Source organism: Chelmon rostratus, chromosome 9, assembly GCF_017976325.1.
Source record: "Chelmon rostratus isolate fCheRos1 chromosome 9, fCheRos1.pri, whole genome shotgun sequence".
Lineage (NCBI taxonomy): Eukaryota > Metazoa > Chordata > Actinopteri > Chaetodontiformes > Chaetodontidae > Chelmon > Chelmon rostratus.
This window is the reverse complement of record NC_055666.1, coordinates 15,384,228-15,402,579: the sequence shown is the minus strand read 5'-3', so window position 1 is coordinate 15,402,579 and position 18,352 is coordinate 15,384,228. Positions and strand designations below refer to the sequence as shown.

Sequence of the window (18,352 nt, the reverse complement as noted above, 5' to 3'; positions counted from 1 at the left end):
AAGATATACTAGAAATCTTGTCTAACTTTTTTTTTTTCTACTAACCTACCATTCTTGTGCTTTTGCTATGAAGCTAAATTTCCCTCCTGTGGAGTAATTATCTTGTCACTGCGCCCCAATCCTGATCATCCTTCGAGCACGAAGAAAAAAAACGAACGCACCCTTACGTAGACTCCGCCCCACGTGGTGTTGATGGGCCGGGCCTGCTTCTTGTTAAGCAGAAAAGGCGAGATGGGGGATGAAATGAGGTCACGGAAGCTTTTCATACACGGATGTTATGTCGTGCATCGCCATACATTTGCTGCAACTTTGACTCAAAGAAAAACAGGGACAAGTTACATCGGACGATGGTCTGACAGTGAAAGCTGTCGGGCCGGAGAAAGCCAGTCAGGACGAGTCCCTCCATGCGAACAGGCCATCAGCTGATCATGTAATAAACCCCCAGCACAAGAATTGAAGCGTACGCCAACACTTGGTACAACGCACAGAAATCTTTTATTACATAACAGGTTTTACTGGGTTGACACACAGCCAGTGAGCGAGTGACAGGCGCTCTTACAGAAAAAAAAAACATCAGTACAGGCAATTCAGCAGCACAGACATACAGACAGAGCACACACAACGAAGTCACGCACAATTTATTCAAATTATAACAACAAACAAGTCAGAAAATAATACTTAATTGGACATCTTTGACCAGAGAGCATAATAATGTGAATCTGCATAAATGGACTTTTGGATCACAGACTGCACAAAAATCACCTTCATGCATTTTTGCTTAAATTAATTCTTTTTAATCATTTCCTGATAATTGTAGTTCCTCTAAATATGATTGTCCCCTCAATGCACCACCAGGAGGCGACAGACTACGGCCGACCAGAGATGTCCAAAATGATTCAAAGTCTCACGTTGAGCCATCTGGTTGTGATCATGCAGACTGAGAAAAAGCTACACATTTATAACACGTTTCCAAACACTCCATACAGCAAGAAATAATTTAAATTCTAATGATTAATAGAGGGGTAAGTGCACAGGATTGATATGGATCAATTTCTAATACCTTATTAGTTTTTTAAACAGATTGAAATCATGGTGAGGGTAAAAAAGAGGGAGCACCTCAGGAAATTTTCTTTCTCTTGAAACCCCGTTTCCCAGAAACACTCTACAAAGACAAAAGCAAAAAAAAAAAAAAAAAAAAAAGAAGAACAAAATGTGAAAGTGTGAAAGAAGAGAATTCAGTGTAATGGCTGATTCAGGTGTTTTACCTGTGTAAAACCTTTTATGAGAAGAAGCTGTAGAGATAGGAGAACCCAACGATTCCAATGATGGCGCAGCACAATGTAATCATCATCTTTTTCTGTGGATTTAATCCAAAATAGACAGTAATCAGACAACAGCAATCACTGGACTGAGGCTTTAATTCATGAGTTGTAGCCAAACACGATGCAATTATTCACATTTATGGACACACTGGTTTGAGGAAATGACTGAGCGAAAGGAGAACAAAGGGTCTCAGAGGTTAGGGTGTGTGTATTTATGTGTAAAGAGACAGGAAAGGTGAAGAAAAATAAACTCTCTTACCTCCTCTTCCGCACCATTTTTTTTTTTAAAAAGGCATCAACATGGTGGTTAACATTCTGCATCAAAAAATATGCTGACAACAGCTACTGCATCCCATAAAAAAAACATGCACACAGCTCTTATATAACATGCAGTCATCAAAAAGTGTAAAAATTTCGTTACATATTTATGAAGCATGGCAGGACAGGCAGGCAGGCATGAGATCGCAAAGTAAACACGAGTCAACCAGCCATTAAAAAACATAAAATCTTTAATTTCCATTAAAATCATTGGCACCTTAATGTAAAAGTGTACACAGAATTCTTCACCTTCTCTTATTGCAGCCCGTGCTGATGGCTGACGTGGTGTGAAGAAAAAGGCTTGAATAGAAACATTAGGATTGAACTTTTAAGGACAGAGGCTAAAAGAGCAGATTCAGGCTCCAATCTCACAGAAACAAAGACTTCCCTCAGAGATGACGGCCTTCATAACACACAGCACATTTTCTGTCTCTGTGCTACAATATACGTGTTGGATTATCTTGGCTCTCCTCTTTCATGACTGGACACCGTGTCTCTGATACAGTCCTTGTTTGCACAGCTGGAATCACCTGCTTTAACTGACCTATTAACGCCTCTGGGTGACAACATCTACACTCCTTCTACCAAGAAGACAAGGCCTAATGAAATGATGATGACCAATCAGAATTAAACTCAGTTCCTAATTTATGAGGTACACACAGCTAAAACTAATGCAATCCAATAAAAACCTTAATTTGGTTTGGTTTATTGACATACACTTGCATAATAAAACATATCAGATTTTGTCATGGATAGATAAAATTGAAGTTTATGCACAAAATTTCAAGACTAAGACTAGGGAATGTGCCGATTCTACTTCATGGTCTTTTTGGAAGTTGTACTCAGTGTTGCTGTTGAACTGTATGAATTTCAGACAACTGTACCTAATAAACTAGCAGCTGAGTTGTAAAGTATATCTAAAGTCCATTTACACCTCATCCTTTATGTGCAACGTCATCAAAAGGTAGAATATATATACTATTCTGGCTCTTAGGGGGGAAACGATAGTGTTACTACCAATCTCTCTTTGGCATTAAAACACTATGTTTTTTACAGCATTTTAAAAGGGAGACAATCCTGTCTATATTTGCAAAAGGTCAAGAGGGCTAACATTGTAATAGTTAAGCAAAGATACAAAAGCAAAGGTCCTAGCTGTTGCAGTGTTTAGATAAATCTTCAAGCAAGGAATGCATGTTTATCCCCCGAGCTTGTATCTCTGTCCTCTTTTTTCTTTTTTTTTTTTTTTTGCTTGTTTGCTTATCTTAGCTCCACCTGTCCATGAGATGTGTTTCCATGAGCACCATCCTTCACATTTAAAAATCCGAACCACTGGGCTCCTTGTTTTGAAGAATCATAAGCGAGCATACCGATCCTCTTCAAGTTTAAGAACCGCGGCACATTCAGGGCAAGATATCGACAACACACAATATAATAATTCTGTTATTTACATGATAATCTGAATAATTACAGAAATAAGACATTTTGAAACGTGAAAGTGCTGGAACCCCGTCAAAAAACAACATAATCCCAATACAGTGAACATACAGTAGCTAGCATGTTGATCACAAAATGTGTCAAGGCTCATAAACGTAAGAAATAATGATGCGGGAGGTGATGTGCTTCTACAAGGCCTCACAAACTTCTGATGACAAACACTTCCAGGCTGATTCTTTGGCACCAAGTGTTGAACAATGAAATGTTTACTGACACTGGGGTGATGTCATGATTTTTCAATTCCCTTTTCCCCTTCGCAGAGATACAATAGGTACTGTACCTCATGTCAGCTTCAGTCTCATTTCCTCATTTGCAGCAGAGCATCCTCAAACTGTCCAAACCACCTGAGGGAGTCAAACAGACTCCCACAGACCAGGAAGGACGGTTCTGATTGGACAAAAAGTTTTTATAATCATCACAAGTCTCTTAGGTCTTCTTCTTCTCAGAGGGCAAACATAGCATTCGACCTTCAGGTGTTTTTTTCTTAACTGACGAGTTGTACATCTGCGGGTTAAACATTGTTATATCCATATGGAGTGATTATAAGTCTTTATCTTTGGCGGCCAGCTGGTGGGCGATGATGATGATGATGAATAGACTGATGATGGCAACAGGACAGCGGTCCTGCTATAGTGTCTGGGTGAGGATAACAATGAGGAGGATGACAACAATCACAGCACAGACCACACCGATAATGATCATCTTCTACAGAGAGGGAGATACAGAGAGAGAAAAGGGGGAGAGCAGTGTTAATGTTGGGAAACGTGAGCACTGAAATGAGCCTGCAGACCAAACACCGGCTGAAACTGTGCGCAACTCACTCACGACTAGCACTGCTTTGCTTGTAAGAGGCAAGTGCTGCAGAATAGGAGGAAAAACCACACACCCATGAACATCAAATACACACAAACACACCTCTACTAAGGCCTCCAGGTAGAAAGAAAACACACGCACACACACAGAGCATGAGGAGAAAAGTGTGCAAACCCTTTTCCAAAGCAGGCTTCGTACCCACACCCATTGTAGCATTACAGCAGCTGTTTGTTCCAGAGTTACTCACCATTAGCTCTCCTCTTATTCAAATAGCTGATCAGCTTTGCTTCAGTCCCACTGACAACCCGATTATGAGAGCTAGCAAGGCCAACAAGACCAGCACAACCACCACTATTATCACCACTTTCTGTTGGGAACAACCAAGTACAAACAGTACCATCAGGACTATTCTCAGTGGGAAACAGCATCATGTTTATCCTTCATCTATGCATATGTACAACAATTATGTAATCTGCTACTGCAGTGACATAGTATTTGTACCAGTTTTGTGTTAAGGAATATGTTCAGTATATGCAACAATGGGCGTGTCATATGACATTTCTTCTCTTTGTAGCTAGGTAACCACACAAACTCAGTGCATCAATCTTGCTCAAGTCTGATAGACCAGTTTTGTCTTGGCACAACGGTGTTGACTTCATGTTAACCTGTTAATACAAAAGTTATTTTCACACGCATGTTGTACCAGCCTGAGGCCAACAGGCAACATCTTCAAACACAGACAAAACCAAAAGGATAACGCAGCAGTCGTGAGCCGACTGTACACAAAGTCAAATTTCAGAAGAGAAAAGAGAAAAGAGAGTGTGGAAGCTGTCAGCGAGTGTGTGTATGTGTGTGTGAGTACGTAGGTGGGAGGGGGAGGGTCTTGGTGCCAGACAGATGGGTGGTTTTGAAAGCACAGGGGTCCACAGGCCACAGGGTGGTGGAGGCTCAGGAGCAGAGCAGGTAGGAGGGTTGGGGGTCATCACAGGTCAGGATCAAGGCAAAGATCAGGGTCTTGATTGGTGGGGGTGGACTCCATGGTGTCAGGCAGGTTTCCCAAAAGCATCTTTGTGTTAAAGAGGAATTTCAGTTCTTTCCACTTATCATAAAACTACACTGAACAACTCTTTCATTTATCACAACAATAACCATTTTGTCTTACGTCGTGATGATTGGAAGGTAAACAGAAGAAATGTGGTATTTATGTTACAAAGTAATCTACCAGGAATGTGTGCTTGCATGGATTTGATTGGCCAATACTGCAACTTACTGAATTAAGTTACATTGTGTTGCTGCAAAACTTAAGATACATAGACTGTACTCCTCAATTATATTCTCCTCGGCCAGTCTTGTGAACTCACACTCAATCATTGTTCTGTGGTATCCAATTTAGTTCTTTGTACTCTCTGTTAAACAAACAAAAAATCCACTGATCTAACAGGCTAATCGCTGTTGTTTTGTAAATGATTATTTCCATTGCTTTTGGGAAACCGGACCGCTCTTCCTGACTGTAGTCACTCACACGTCGAGCCTCTTGCTGGAACTTTGCCGCTTTCTTAGTGTCTGCTACGGCCCGCTCCACAAAGCCCACTGACTGGTCCATGTTGCTCTCAATCCTGTCAATCATTCCACCCTAACACGGGGCGCAGTGTCAGAGGTGACGAAAAGCAACAAAAAGAAAATACGTAACAAAGCGGCAGGGAAAGAGAGCGAAAAACAAAAAGACAAGCACACAGACTGCAACAAGTGTGTGTGTGTGTGTGCCTGCAGGGCGAGGGAGTGTGATCTGTCGGGACACTGTGTGGTTTAAATGTGTCTGACAGTGAAAAAAGCGTAATGTCTCAAGAACAGGAAGAGGCCACGAGCAGACTGGTGCAGCAGCTGGCTAAATAACATTACCTTGCGTGCTTTGGTCTGGTACCTTACAGCTTTTTTGGTCTGTTCCTTGGCCACTGTTACATGGTCCACTGATTTGGATACGTTCTGCTCAATGTTGTCTACTATGTCACCCTGAAAAACAACACAACAATCAGTGAGATGCAGAGCAACACTTGACAAGCAGTAGAAAAGCTTCTGGTGTTTTTATTGTCAAATCCTTCGTTGTTACTCAAGTGAAGGGACAGCTTCAGTGATGACTCCATGCAGAGTTTTGTTTTTAATTTCATGGACGAAGCATTCATATTTATGTTAATGCAGATTTTTTTAACAAACCTCTTCAAACTAAAAGCTGGAAATAGAAATGGTCAAATAAACCACACAACAGAAAGAGCAGGAGTGTGGCCCTTACCTCAAACAAGACTTTCCCTCAGAAAGCAGGGTGCAAGCAGCAAGAAATGTGTGGTTAGACTTGTGTATGCAAATAAATACAGTGACTGACTGATCAACAATATGTGTTTGTGTTCACTCTAGTGTGAAGCCTGCTCTGATGTCGACAATCATGCTTTATTTGTACGTCCTTACTAAATACATTCACGCTGGTTCCATCAGTGTTGGGTGATGAGGTGGAGGTGGTGGTGGCAGAGGAGAGTAAAGAGAGGTGCAAGAAAGGCATGGAGCTGGAAAAGAGGAAACACACACAGATGTAGACTGATACTCAGAGACAGGAAGAGGAATAAACAGGAGAAAAATGAGTTGAATAGAGTCAGGAGTGAACACAAAGGAAGAGTTCAGAATGAATGCAAAGAGTGAATAAAAGAATGAAATAGATGAGAAGTTCCTGACGTACATAACTGACCAGTGGATGTAATGACGTACGGGTGGATGTACCGTACCTGGCTCTCCACCAGCATGGCGATGTCTACAAACATATCATGCAGCTCCTTGATGCTACTTTCCAGACGGACAATGTCTTTGTGTCTGGCTTCAATCTCACTCAGAGCTTGTTTAGAGATCCCAGAGTCCACGATCTGTGCAGAGGAAAGGTTTGTTGTCACGGTCATTGTTAGGTATGTGAAACATTAAGTTGTTATCAAATCTGTGAATGTCAACTTGGAGTCATGTATCCAGAAAATTCTTGCCAAACTGTGTTGGAAACATCCACCCTCTCAGCACAGTAGGCACAGAGAGGCTTTCCCACCAGCTGAAATACACTGTACACATGTGATTATCTGATCAGTTGAGATACAAGGGTGCTTATTTCCAAATACAATACAGCACTCTCTGCCATGATGCGTCAGTCAGTCTTGTCTTCAAGCATTTCCTGTGTTCTCATTGGCCAGTTCACAATGCAACAAACTCGCCTGCAGAGTTAGACTTGCTCATCTCACAACATAGCAAGTGCAGTGCAGAAATTCTGGGTTTGGACAGATTGAATAGACATGTGGCAACAGGAACAAAAAAAAGCTGTGCAGCATTTGAGCGTTGATTTAGAATTTGAACGTCAATATTATCAATTAAGTTTCGAAGCCTCAAACTATTCAGCCCAAAGCTAAGCCAAAGTGATCGTTAGGGTACTGTCGAAAACACACACACACACACACGCACACACTTACCCCTGCAGTGAATACAGCAGCATTGCCACTCTCCAACATCTCCTCCAGTTCTTCATCTGTTGTTGCTTTTCCAGCTAGAAAGGAAAGGAAAGGAAAGGAAAGGAAAGGAAAGGAAAGGAAAGGAAAGGAAAAAATTAATGACAATCAAGTCTGTGGGACCATCTCATGATATTGTGTCTGTGTCTGTGGGTGTCACTCACTGATCTCTAGCTGTCTCTGAATACGTCCTTTACTCCTCTCCCGGAAGTCCACTTGGGCCTCATTATACTTTGTCATGACCTCCACAAATTTCCTGGACAGCACTGCATGCTGGGAGATAAAGGGGAAAATGAATTACCACATATGTTGCTTTAGTGGATGTACCGACAGTTTGTCTCAAGCGAGGCCTAAACATCAGGACTGAGACACATCTGAAATCACATGTGACACATACATTTTTCGCGTATAATTTTATAATAATAATAACAAGAAGAAGAAGACGACAAAGAACAGAGGAATACAGGAAGAATAACACAAAATGAAAAGAGGAAGACGAATATAAGAAGAAAAACTGCCGGTCACCTGAGACTTCAGGTGGACATCATTTACCTGTGATTTACGTATCCGCATGTCAGCTGACACCCTCTCCTGCTCTTCTGACTCCAGATTCCTCTCGATGGCTGGGAAGCAAATGACGGATTTAAGATTCAGCTGAGAATCGACGACACATCACCTCAATTCTTCAGTAACCTTTCATATTAAATCCATTAAACCATGTGTGTGTGTGTGTGTGTGTGTGTGTGTGTGTGTGTGTGTGTGTGTGTGTGTGTGTGGTAGTGGCTGGAAGACTCACTCTTTAGTTTGTTTCTTGCGTTGTTGGCCATCTTTTTTATGTCATTGGTGATTGCCTCCAAATCATCCTGTGTTTCTGGGAAGGAAGAGACATGTGGCAATAAACAGCTAAGACCGTTAGCAAACAGGGGTGAGACAACCAAGAACAAATAAAGTGATATCTCAAAACAAGTTAAACGGTGCTTCGAAAAACTGCTCTCCTATTCTCTGATGGTTTCAAACCAGTGAAGCTGCATTAATGTATTTTCATCATTTTACTTGAAGAAAACCACGGTTTTATGTCCGGGTACAACAATACGTAGAATACCGATTCACTTTTTAGTGAAAACCATCTTTTTCTATTTTTGAAATCCTCTTCAGCTTGTCGAGGGGAAAACACTAGTAAGGGGTAGGATTATGTAAGAAAAACATCCTTAATATGATGCTGAGTGAGTAGTTTGTGGTGAATACACCTGCAGAAGAGAAAGAAAGAGCAGGTACAGGGGGAAACTGGTCGTGGTAAGGTATCTTACTCTGATCTGATGTGGGAGCAGACAGGATGACCGAGTAAAGCTTTTTGACTTCAGCCACATTTTCATCAATTTTATCAATGCTGTTCCTGATGTCCTCAATCTGAAACAAACACACGCCATGAATCTCGAATGAATGACAAAAATTAACACGTTCACAAACATTCATCCATGTACAGAAATACAGCGGCCAGAAACAAACGCACTGACAGTCACACCGACCTGACAGAAGAACTCGTCCATGAAGGCTGCGTTGTCCATGGCAATCTCCACCTCGTCATCATCTTGATCGCATGTCTAACAGGACAGAAGTAAAGGCTGTATCAGAATGGAACTAGTAGCTCCAGATGGCCACAGAGAACATGTGAAGGGTATTACACGTTTTTTCTAAAGCAAGCATCAACACCTCGGGATTAGGGGTACATTCAGATGTTCATTGTGTTAACTCGGATAAAACATCTCTGGGTGTCTGCATGGCAATTTGTGTCCACTTTTTATTATTCAGCTTCTATTTTATGTCTTTTTTATCTCACCTTGTGTTGTTATGTCTTCCCTTGGTTCATTTCTAGGCTCGACGTAAAGCACTTAAATCCCCTGTTTGTTGAAAGGGCGCTCTACAAATAAACTTGCTAACAATTCAACATCTCTGACATATGCACTCAGATAAATATGCAGAATAAATACACCCTATGCTGTTAACGATTACAGAGACATCCGGTTAAACAAACTGACCTGAGGCCAAAACATTGTTCCAGACATCACTGTGTAAAACTCATTCACAGCCCTGCCTGAGTACGACAGACAGCATGTGTGCCTGAAGGTTTTTATGTCTGATGCTCAGTGACCACTCCATTTCTTATAAAGGCATATTAAAACTATTTTCTATACATTACTTTGAGGGATGTAAACATGTTTCTCAACAACAACAACTTTTTGCCAAACTTCTCAAATGCATCAGGACTATTTCCTGTAGTCTTGTCATCGCAGTAAGGTTGTGCGGCAGAGCAGAGACTCCAGGAAGTTACTGGTCCCAGCCGAGAAATAATGCAGCACTTCACCGCCCGTAAAACCACAACCTGTTGTTTTTACTCTTTGGCTTGTGTGTGGATTAAACAAACAAGATGTAACATCTTAATTCGTGAGGTTTAGGGGTGCTGGAGAATTTATTTTACCTACAAACAGAACCAGGTTAGCTGGTTCCCCCCTGCTCCCACTCTTCACGCTAAGCTAAGCTAAGCTAAGCTAACCAGCTTCTGGCTGTTGCTTCATATTTAGCATACAGGCATGAGTATGGCACCAATCTTCATTGAGATTGGAATTCATGTGCAATAACTTCCTTACTTACTATTAATAAGCAGTAATTAGGAGGTTATTACGGGGAAAACTCCTGGCCTAGCAGCTGTAGAATATGGTCATGCTGAATAAGGCATTAATAAGTGCTTTATAAGAAATAACATAAGACCAATATGCTCGATGCTATACTATTCTTTTAAATCTGCAGCGACACTAAGCCACTGTTTCAGAATTTTGCATTCAAAGTACAGCCAGAAATGAGTAGAATTATGATTGTGTGATGATGCATTCAATGCCAGCTTTCAATATGTGTCCATTTAGGATACACTGTACCAAATGGATACACTTTGGTCAGCGCTTTCATAGAGTACTGAAATTTGATACCCAGCCCAAGTCTTAACATCATGCTCAAAATGATGAACGTTGTTATGATCATCTTCCAACACAGTCTGAGTATTTACAGGGCAACACTTCGGACTGACTTTTGAAGACTATGATCTAATTTCATGTCCAATAATACTAAGTGGTTCTCTAGAAATAAACTTCTTGTCAGGGTGGAAAATCCACTGAACAGCACCGAGCACACGAACAACCGCCTACTAATGAAATTGCTTCCTGGTTAGCAGATCAGCATGATACATCGTGCCAGAAACATTGGTCTGACCCTAATCAGCCTACACCCAATAAACTCTATCAAAAAGCTTCACTCTGCTGACGTCATGAATGTGTCACAAGGGACAGTCAGTAAACACAGGGCAGTGCTGCATGTTAGCTACAAGGACCTCAGCACTGCTGCTGAATATTTACCCGGCGTGGGACGAGGGCCGGGCTCCAGGAACTCAACCTGTTTTCAACTGACTGTAAGAAACCACAGCTAAGGTACAATGTAAACAGACATCATAGTGACACAATGTATTAACAGCAAATGTAAGCTCACTTCGTTCCCTCCCTTTTAATTACTTCTGCATTTTACAGGCAAATGTATTTCCACTAAGCACCTGAAGAGTGTTTGCTGGCTGACTAAACTCTTCACACGTCGTGGTGTGTGTTTCTGCTTTGTATCAGGTGACTGAGAGTCCGAAGTCTGGACACTTGACTTTTCTGGAGAAAGCCAGCCAGGCTCAAAGTCAGGGCATGGAAAAAGCTAGCCAACACACCTGTTGACTTCCCTGCTCTCTCATATCAGCTGACTGTGCCTCAGTCTGTAAACTACTGATCTCAATCCATATCAATACTCCACTTCATTTATATTGCACTAGAATGACTCTATAACTATAATTATTCCTAAACTTGCAAATGGAATTACACTGCTTATTAGTTTCTTATTGGGTTATGTAATGCACAATATAATCATTTAAAACTGAACTTTGAGCAACAACAATTATAACACAGATTCTAAAACAAGTCGCACAAATGAAACAGAATGTGGTAACTTGCTAATCCTTTTTGACATATACTCAACTGAAAACAGTACAAAGACAACATATTTAGTGTTGTTCCTCATCAACGTTATTGATGTTTGTAAATATGTGCTTATTCTGAATTTGATGCCAGCAACACTGCACGGGCTCAGGAACACTTTGTAAAACCGTTAGTTAGTTTGTAAAGGATTGCATTCTGTTTTGTTTTACAGTTTGTATAACTTCATATACAAAAGGTCCTTTTTTTTTATCATATTTACAGCCATCTACTGTATGTGAAACTCATTCTAGGAGCAAATTGATTATTTGTGTTGGTCATTTTTCAAGCAAAACTGCCAAATATTTAATGTCTCCAGCTTGTCAAGCATTTTCTGGTTTCCTTTGCCAAATTTGATTGTAAACTGATTTTGTTTGGGGATCTTTTCTTCAGTTTGTACATCAGCTGGAAATCATAAATCATTTTTTTACTATTTTCAGAAAACTAATAAATCGAGAAGACAAACAGTAGAGTTATCAACAATGAAAATAATCAGCAGTTGCAACCCTACTGGGAGCATTTACAGCCACAGCACGTCATTCTTTATGTTCAAATGGTGAGTTTTATACAGCCTTTAACCTGCTACCCCCTCATCTGAAATTTGAATTGCAAATGTAGCCTTGACTATTTGGTTCAGGCTGCTGTAACTAACAACAGTTGTGAACACACTCACACACACACACACACACACACACACACACACACACACACACACACACACACACACACACACACACACACACACACACACACACACTGCTTATTTTCAGCTCTCTCAGTGAGTTACTCATTGAATATACAGCTGTAGCACTCTGGCCCACACATTATGCTGCCTCACACAGCATTTCTGCACTGGTGAGATAAGAACAAGCACTCACTTCCTTCCAGTGTCTCTCATTCAGCAAAAATAAGAGGAAAGGTAGTGACATGCCTAACGAATGTATCAAAAAAAACAAACGGACAAAGGCCAGGCACATGTTTGCTTCTATGTGTCGACAGTTTGATGCTGACAGGAACAGTCAGAGGGAGTGGCTTCATCTAAGGCATGAAGGAAACTTTCACAATATTCCTCAATAAACTCATTGCTCATCTCATGACTCAGAAACAACTATTACTGCTAGAAGACATGAGGACAAACTTGAGCTGAATGCACATCCACATACTTTATCATTTTGGATCAACATGTTATTCATAATATATTAACCTTTTCATGGTGTCTGATCACTACATGGAGGTTGGACGTGTTTAATTTACAGTGAACCGTGTCTGCTGTAAAAACAGATTCACATTGACCAGTATTTTAAAGCATTTTCTGCTTATATGGATATGCTTATATTTCCTTTCATCATTAAAAAAATAATTAAAGCCACTCTGTGCGACCGTGCCAAAGTGTTGATGGACGAAGGAGTGAAGCAGCAAATTTGATTTTCTCTTTTTTTTTACCAAAATCTACAAAAATGCTGTAATCTCATGCTAAATTACATGAAGACGGCATCATCATCAAAACCTTAAAAACACATTGGACTAAACAACTGGACATCAATATTTGAGACATACAACTCACACTGTACAACAGAGCATTGATATGTGTTACCTTGGATGTTGGCTTGGCTTTTAATTCACTTAATTACACTTGTTTTGCTTACAAAGCACCACATGTCATGTTGCATAATTCCCCTCAATAGGACAATGACTAGGACAGAGGTTTTACACTGTAGCAGACATAATGATCCTCTGCCTCGCAAATGCAATGAACTGACAAGCTCTCTGAGCACACAGTTTGATTGCAGACTGAATGATAAGACTGTGTTGTACCGGTGCTTCTGGAAAGTCACAGTAAAACAGTAAAAGAGTGATCAAACCCATGGCTATAATAATAAAGCACTAAAAGACCCCATGCACTGGTAGAAAGACTGATCTCATCCCATCCGCCTCTACACTACTGTGGCAAAATATACCGTTGAGAATATATGTTGAGCATATATTCAAACAAGTGCAATAACTACTGACTTGACTCCAATCATGGTCACGTTTAATGTTCAACCCTCTCCCTCAATATCTTGCACGTGACTCCGCCATCTTTAAGAGACAGCGATCTGGTTAACCGTTAGACTTTGTCTCCAAGGATCATAAATGATGAAACAGTCGTTTACTTGGAGGTTGAGAAAGAAAACAGTTGAGAAAGAGGGTGAAACTGAGCTGAAAAGGCAGTCATATAGAGTAAAACTTATGTTTAGTAATACTTGTAGAGCTGCAAGTCAATTTATCAATTTGCAGATCAAAAGATTAATCACTAATAAAGATCACTGTTAGTTGCAGACCTATGCACTTCCCACGAGAGGATTTAGAAAATGAGCTAGTCGCTATCGCAGCAGCCAGACAAGGACCAGGGATCAGATTTACAGCAGCATGGTGACAGAAGCCAAAATACTCCCATCAGGACTTGTGTTAATGCAACGCTGAAATCTGACAAGGGATTTAAAAACTCCATGTGCCACAGAAGAAGCCATGTTGGTCCTGTTACAATTCCCCCATTCATCGTGCTGATATCTGAGCCAGGTGAAGAAGCAAAGTAACGACAGTGCCCCACCAGGCCTGGTTTACAGGGTGGGGAACCATCATTCACATAGAATTGAAGAGGATACAGCTTTGACTGAAAGCACATTTGAAAATACCACAAGAGGAAATGAAAGGGAATTTACAGAAAACTGCTGTCAAGTTAAAGTCAGTCTTAGTTTTGGTCATGGTACCATCATGGTCATGACATATGGCAAACATGGCTGCAATATCAACTTATATATTCTTGGTATCTACTAGAATCTAAGCTTAACGAGCAGCATGCAGTATAAGCTATCACATGTGACCATGCTCCAGGTTAAGCTTCAAGTCAGCGTTTCTTGTCGCTCCTCTTTCCCAGAGTCTAGAGTAAATCAGGTGATCACTCCCGTGTTGGCATGCATCCACATTCAACACCCCTGCCCCCGACACACACACACGAACCAATATACAGCCTATATTACTGCCACTGAGTCAACATTAGAGAGGAAACTCAATGAAGAAAACAAAGGTGACGGGCGAGCGTGGATGAAGAAGAAAGATATGGAGTGGGGGGAAAAAAGTGAGAGGAGTAAAGATTCGGGCTGCAACTGATGATTACTGCCATTGTTGATGAAGATGTTGACTTTTTCGATTAATCAATTATTTGCATGGTCTATAAAATGTAAGAGAATGGTTAAAAAAAAACATTGATCAGTCTTTCCCAGAGCCCAAGATGACCTCCTCATTGTCTGGTTTAGTCAACAACCTCTGTTCACTGCCACAGAGGAGTAAAGAAATCAGAGTTGACTATGTCTTCTTAAAAAAAATCATTCGGACCGATTAATCGTTATCAAAATAGTTTGAGATTAATCTAAAGGCTGAAAACGAATTGACTAATTGCTGCAGCTCTAGTTAAGATTGGAAAAAAGAAGTGGGATGGGGACAAACAGGACATGAGAACATTTCACAGGTCTGAACATATATAGTCAACTTCCCAACAAATGACTGACCCACTTCACTTGCTATCTGCACTTCCTCGCCCTGTCGAGAAGCCAGCTGTGCAAGATAAGACGCCTGAGGGGGGATACTGCAGTTCAACAACTTTAAACACAGCAAATATTTGGCCAGTAGTTTCAAGCAGCTATGGCAACGCATCAGGACTTGAGTTACAATTGGATTAAGGCCTCACCCACATGGGCAGCTCCTGTATTCACTGTCATTAGTTCAGTTTTGAATAGGGAAAAGATTAATGCAATGGATGTTTCTGTTGCTCACGACTGCTGTTGTATAAGATTTGTAATCTGGCTGTGACAGATAAATACAAAGATTTACAGGGGTTTGGTTTAATCAGTTTCAACTGTCCATCCTATATCGATCCATTTTAGAACTCACACATACATTTGATTGCTGACTTATCACTAAAATTTCTAGCAAACAGCTCAACACTCCACAAATCTTCACTAAACATTGATACAAAACAGAGAAATGCTGAGACCAGAGATTTGAACATTTTTCACTTCACAAATGACTTCAACAATTAATTAGTTATCAAAATCTTTGCCGATTGATTTTCCGCTGATGAAATAATAGTAAAACTAATCTGTTCAGCTGTCATGCCAACTATTAATGAGTAAAAACGAAAACCGAATGATTCCACCTGAGACTGCCTAATGCTCAGGCTGAGTATCATATTATAGGAATCAAGAACACCAACTTAAATGCACAGCTTTTAAAATGACATCTGGTGACATGGCTCAAGTGGTGCCAATTACACTATTAACTGCACTGCATCACAGTACACCTGACACTTCACTGTAACACAGAGCAACATGGCTGCATGTCAGGCAACGGGAAAATGATGTGTGAATGCCTGAATCACTTTTACCCAGCATCCCCATTTCAAATCACTTAGCAGCCAGCAGTATTAGCTACGACAGCCACCATATGAGTTATGTCATCACATGGTACACTACTGTTTCTGTCAAGTACCTAAGTTAAAGGCTTCAGTTTGAGTGGAAATAGTAGAGGTTTTGCCTACTTATCTAATTGCTTCCTATAAGAAACGTTTCTCAGAAGGCCATTAAAGGGCAATGTAACACACGGACAGACAATACAGTAGGGGAAAAAAAGACACAGTAAGGAAGATTAACGTTTCCTGAACACGACTTACCGCTTTAAGTTGCTCCAATCGGTCCTTCATCTTTTAAACGGTTAATTTCACACCTTTAAACCAAAGAAATAACCACAATATTGCGTAAAATGGCTAAAAAACTAGTCCCAATCTCTGAATTCCTCAGCCAGCTGGCAAGCTAGCTGTCCGACAGAAACCCACCGCCAGAGAGAAAGAGAATTAAACTCCCCCAGAAGTCTTGACAGAGGTGTTTGACAAAACGCCTTTTTTCTGAAAAGAAGAGTCTTTCGTTCCGTTTTCCATACAATATGGCTGCTGGGTTTAGAACCAGTGTTTTTTCTTTGCTAAATCTCCCCGCTCAGGGGATTAAAACAACAGTTGTGTAGAGCTGTATAATCTGTCTCTCCGCTGGCCACCAGTAATCATTCTGAAACGCACTTTTCTGGCTCACGCATGCGCATACAAGTCCGTGTCCGCTGAGATGAAGCCACGCCCTGAGCCACCTGCAGCAATGATGCATTCAGGTGTTTTAGGAATAATACACATTCTTTAACTACTTCTTTAATGTGAACCTGCCCACAGAAAGGCCCTGAGGCTTAATGTGGCACATTCACATGCTGCCAATTAATGCAGTGCACACTGTTTAGTGAATTTCTCCATTGTGAGATTAATAAAGTTTTATCTAATCTAAATTCCTGACTTGCAAATTGGATCTAAATGCATTGGATTCCATTTGTTGAAGTTCATATTAAACTAAATCAATGTAAAAATATTGACAATAATCTCACCACAAGGTCCACTGTGTAACTATCCTGGAGCTTTGGATTATTTCACTCGGTCATCCTCAGTTAGTAGATGAAGTCTGATAATAAACACATGGTTTTGTCCATTTAGATTTGTAGAAGTGATCAGAAACTGAATTATGAAAGAAATATTTACTCCACCCCACAAACCAGAAAATACAACATGATGTGCACATTGTCCATTGTCTTCTCTTAATGTCGTCCTTTCAGTGTGCTCAGTTGTGATTAAATTTGTGATGTAGTGGAACAGGTAGGCACCTCTGGACTTTTACAAGGTGACAAAATAAGTACAAATCTAACCACCCCATCACAACCGTTAAGAGGATGTGTTGCCCTGACAAACTCAGTATATTAGGAGGAAATGGACCCTGAGAGGAGTATACAACATAGATGCTTTGACGGGACTGTCGGTAAAGAGCAGCTATGTCAGCAAAACATTGAAAATTCAAAATAATTTTGCCCAGAGTTGGCTAGTTTTTTTTAAAAAGTGGACCTCATACATTTTTGTCAGTTGTGTTCACTTATTTATCTCATTTTGTCTGTAGGCTCTGTATGCATTGTGGTCAGGTAGAATTTCCTATTTCCGTTTTTGTAATGTCACATGAATGCAGCACCGTAGGGTTATCATATTATCAGTGATGTTGTGGCAGGCAGTACGCCAGGATAGTCCTTCTTCTCGACTCTTCAGCGCAGTGCAGGAACAGCAACAGCGAACTAAATATTTGAATCCGTGATTTAAATAATCAGCATTAATCAGACCATGGAATGTCTTTTAACTCACGCAGCGGAGAGCAACTGCCTGTTTTCATAAAGTCGGGCAAACTTATAAGGTCAAATAAGATAAATAATTAGCATTTTAAATGCATGTTTACAAAAAAACAAAATGAATTTTTCCACACAATCGAAGTTGACACCAGGTCTACGTTAAAAAGAATGCAAGTCAGAATTTGTGGAATATCTTTCTAGGATGAATGATGTAGTTGCATTTTTGATCCGTGCAGTAGCTGCCGGTGGAACGCACACGTCACAATGAACGTGCAGAGTAAAACTATTACGTAATCCTGTTACGAACGTCCACTGTGCTCTGAAAGAACATGACTGACACCTGGTGGCCTTCAGCGTGTTTAACAAGTTGCAGAACAGTCCCTTCTATGATTACAAACAAGCTTTAGATCAAATACTTCTGTTGATCTAAAGATCCATCATTGTGCCCTATTACATGGCCGCACTAACCAGTACCCCCCCACCCCTCTCTCGGCTACTATTTGACAATGAGCAGACTGGCTATGACAAAATCACTTGTGTTTCTAACTACAATGAAAAGTCAAATGTCTTCCATGTAAATGGAGTA

The 18,352-nt window shown here is 40.6% G+C and overlaps 1 protein-coding gene across 5 annotated transcripts; it reads right to left on the bottom strand.

Annotated features, from left to right (window-relative positions):
- Positions 1 to 585: 585 nt before the first annotated feature.
- stx3a (syntaxin 3A) lies at positions 586 to 16,624 on the bottom strand. Of its 5 annotated transcripts, none has more exons than XR_006007092.1 (11): positions 16,238 to 16,624; positions 9,001 to 9,075; positions 8,782 to 8,881; positions 8,271 to 8,345; positions 8,027 to 8,097; positions 7,639 to 7,747; positions 7,439 to 7,512; positions 6,719 to 6,853; positions 4,195 to 5,957; positions 1,266 to 3,839; positions 586 to 1,162 (listed from the first exon to the last, which is right to left on the bottom strand). XR_006007092.1 is itself a non-coding variant. In XM_041943829.1 (11 exons), the coding sequence occupies exons 1-10, from the start codon at positions 16,265 to 16,267 to the stop codon at positions 4,225 to 4,227; spliced, it is 870 nt and encodes a 289-aa protein (XP_041799763.1). In that variant the 5' UTR covers positions 16,268 to 16,624; the 3' UTR covers positions 1,228 to 3,839; positions 4,195 to 4,224. The 5 variants fall into 5 exon arrangements, 2 of the variants coding, with proteins under 2 accessions (XP_041799763.1, XP_041799764.1); XR_006007093.1 differs by lacking the exon at positions 586 to 1,162 and having other exon boundaries at positions 1,223 to 3,839; positions 16,238 to 16,290; positions 16,400 to 16,624; XM_041943829.1 differs by lacking the exon at positions 586 to 1,162 and having other exon boundaries at positions 1,228 to 3,839; positions 4,195 to 4,314; positions 5,847 to 5,957.
- Positions 16,625 to 18,352: the final 1,728 nt, after the last annotated feature.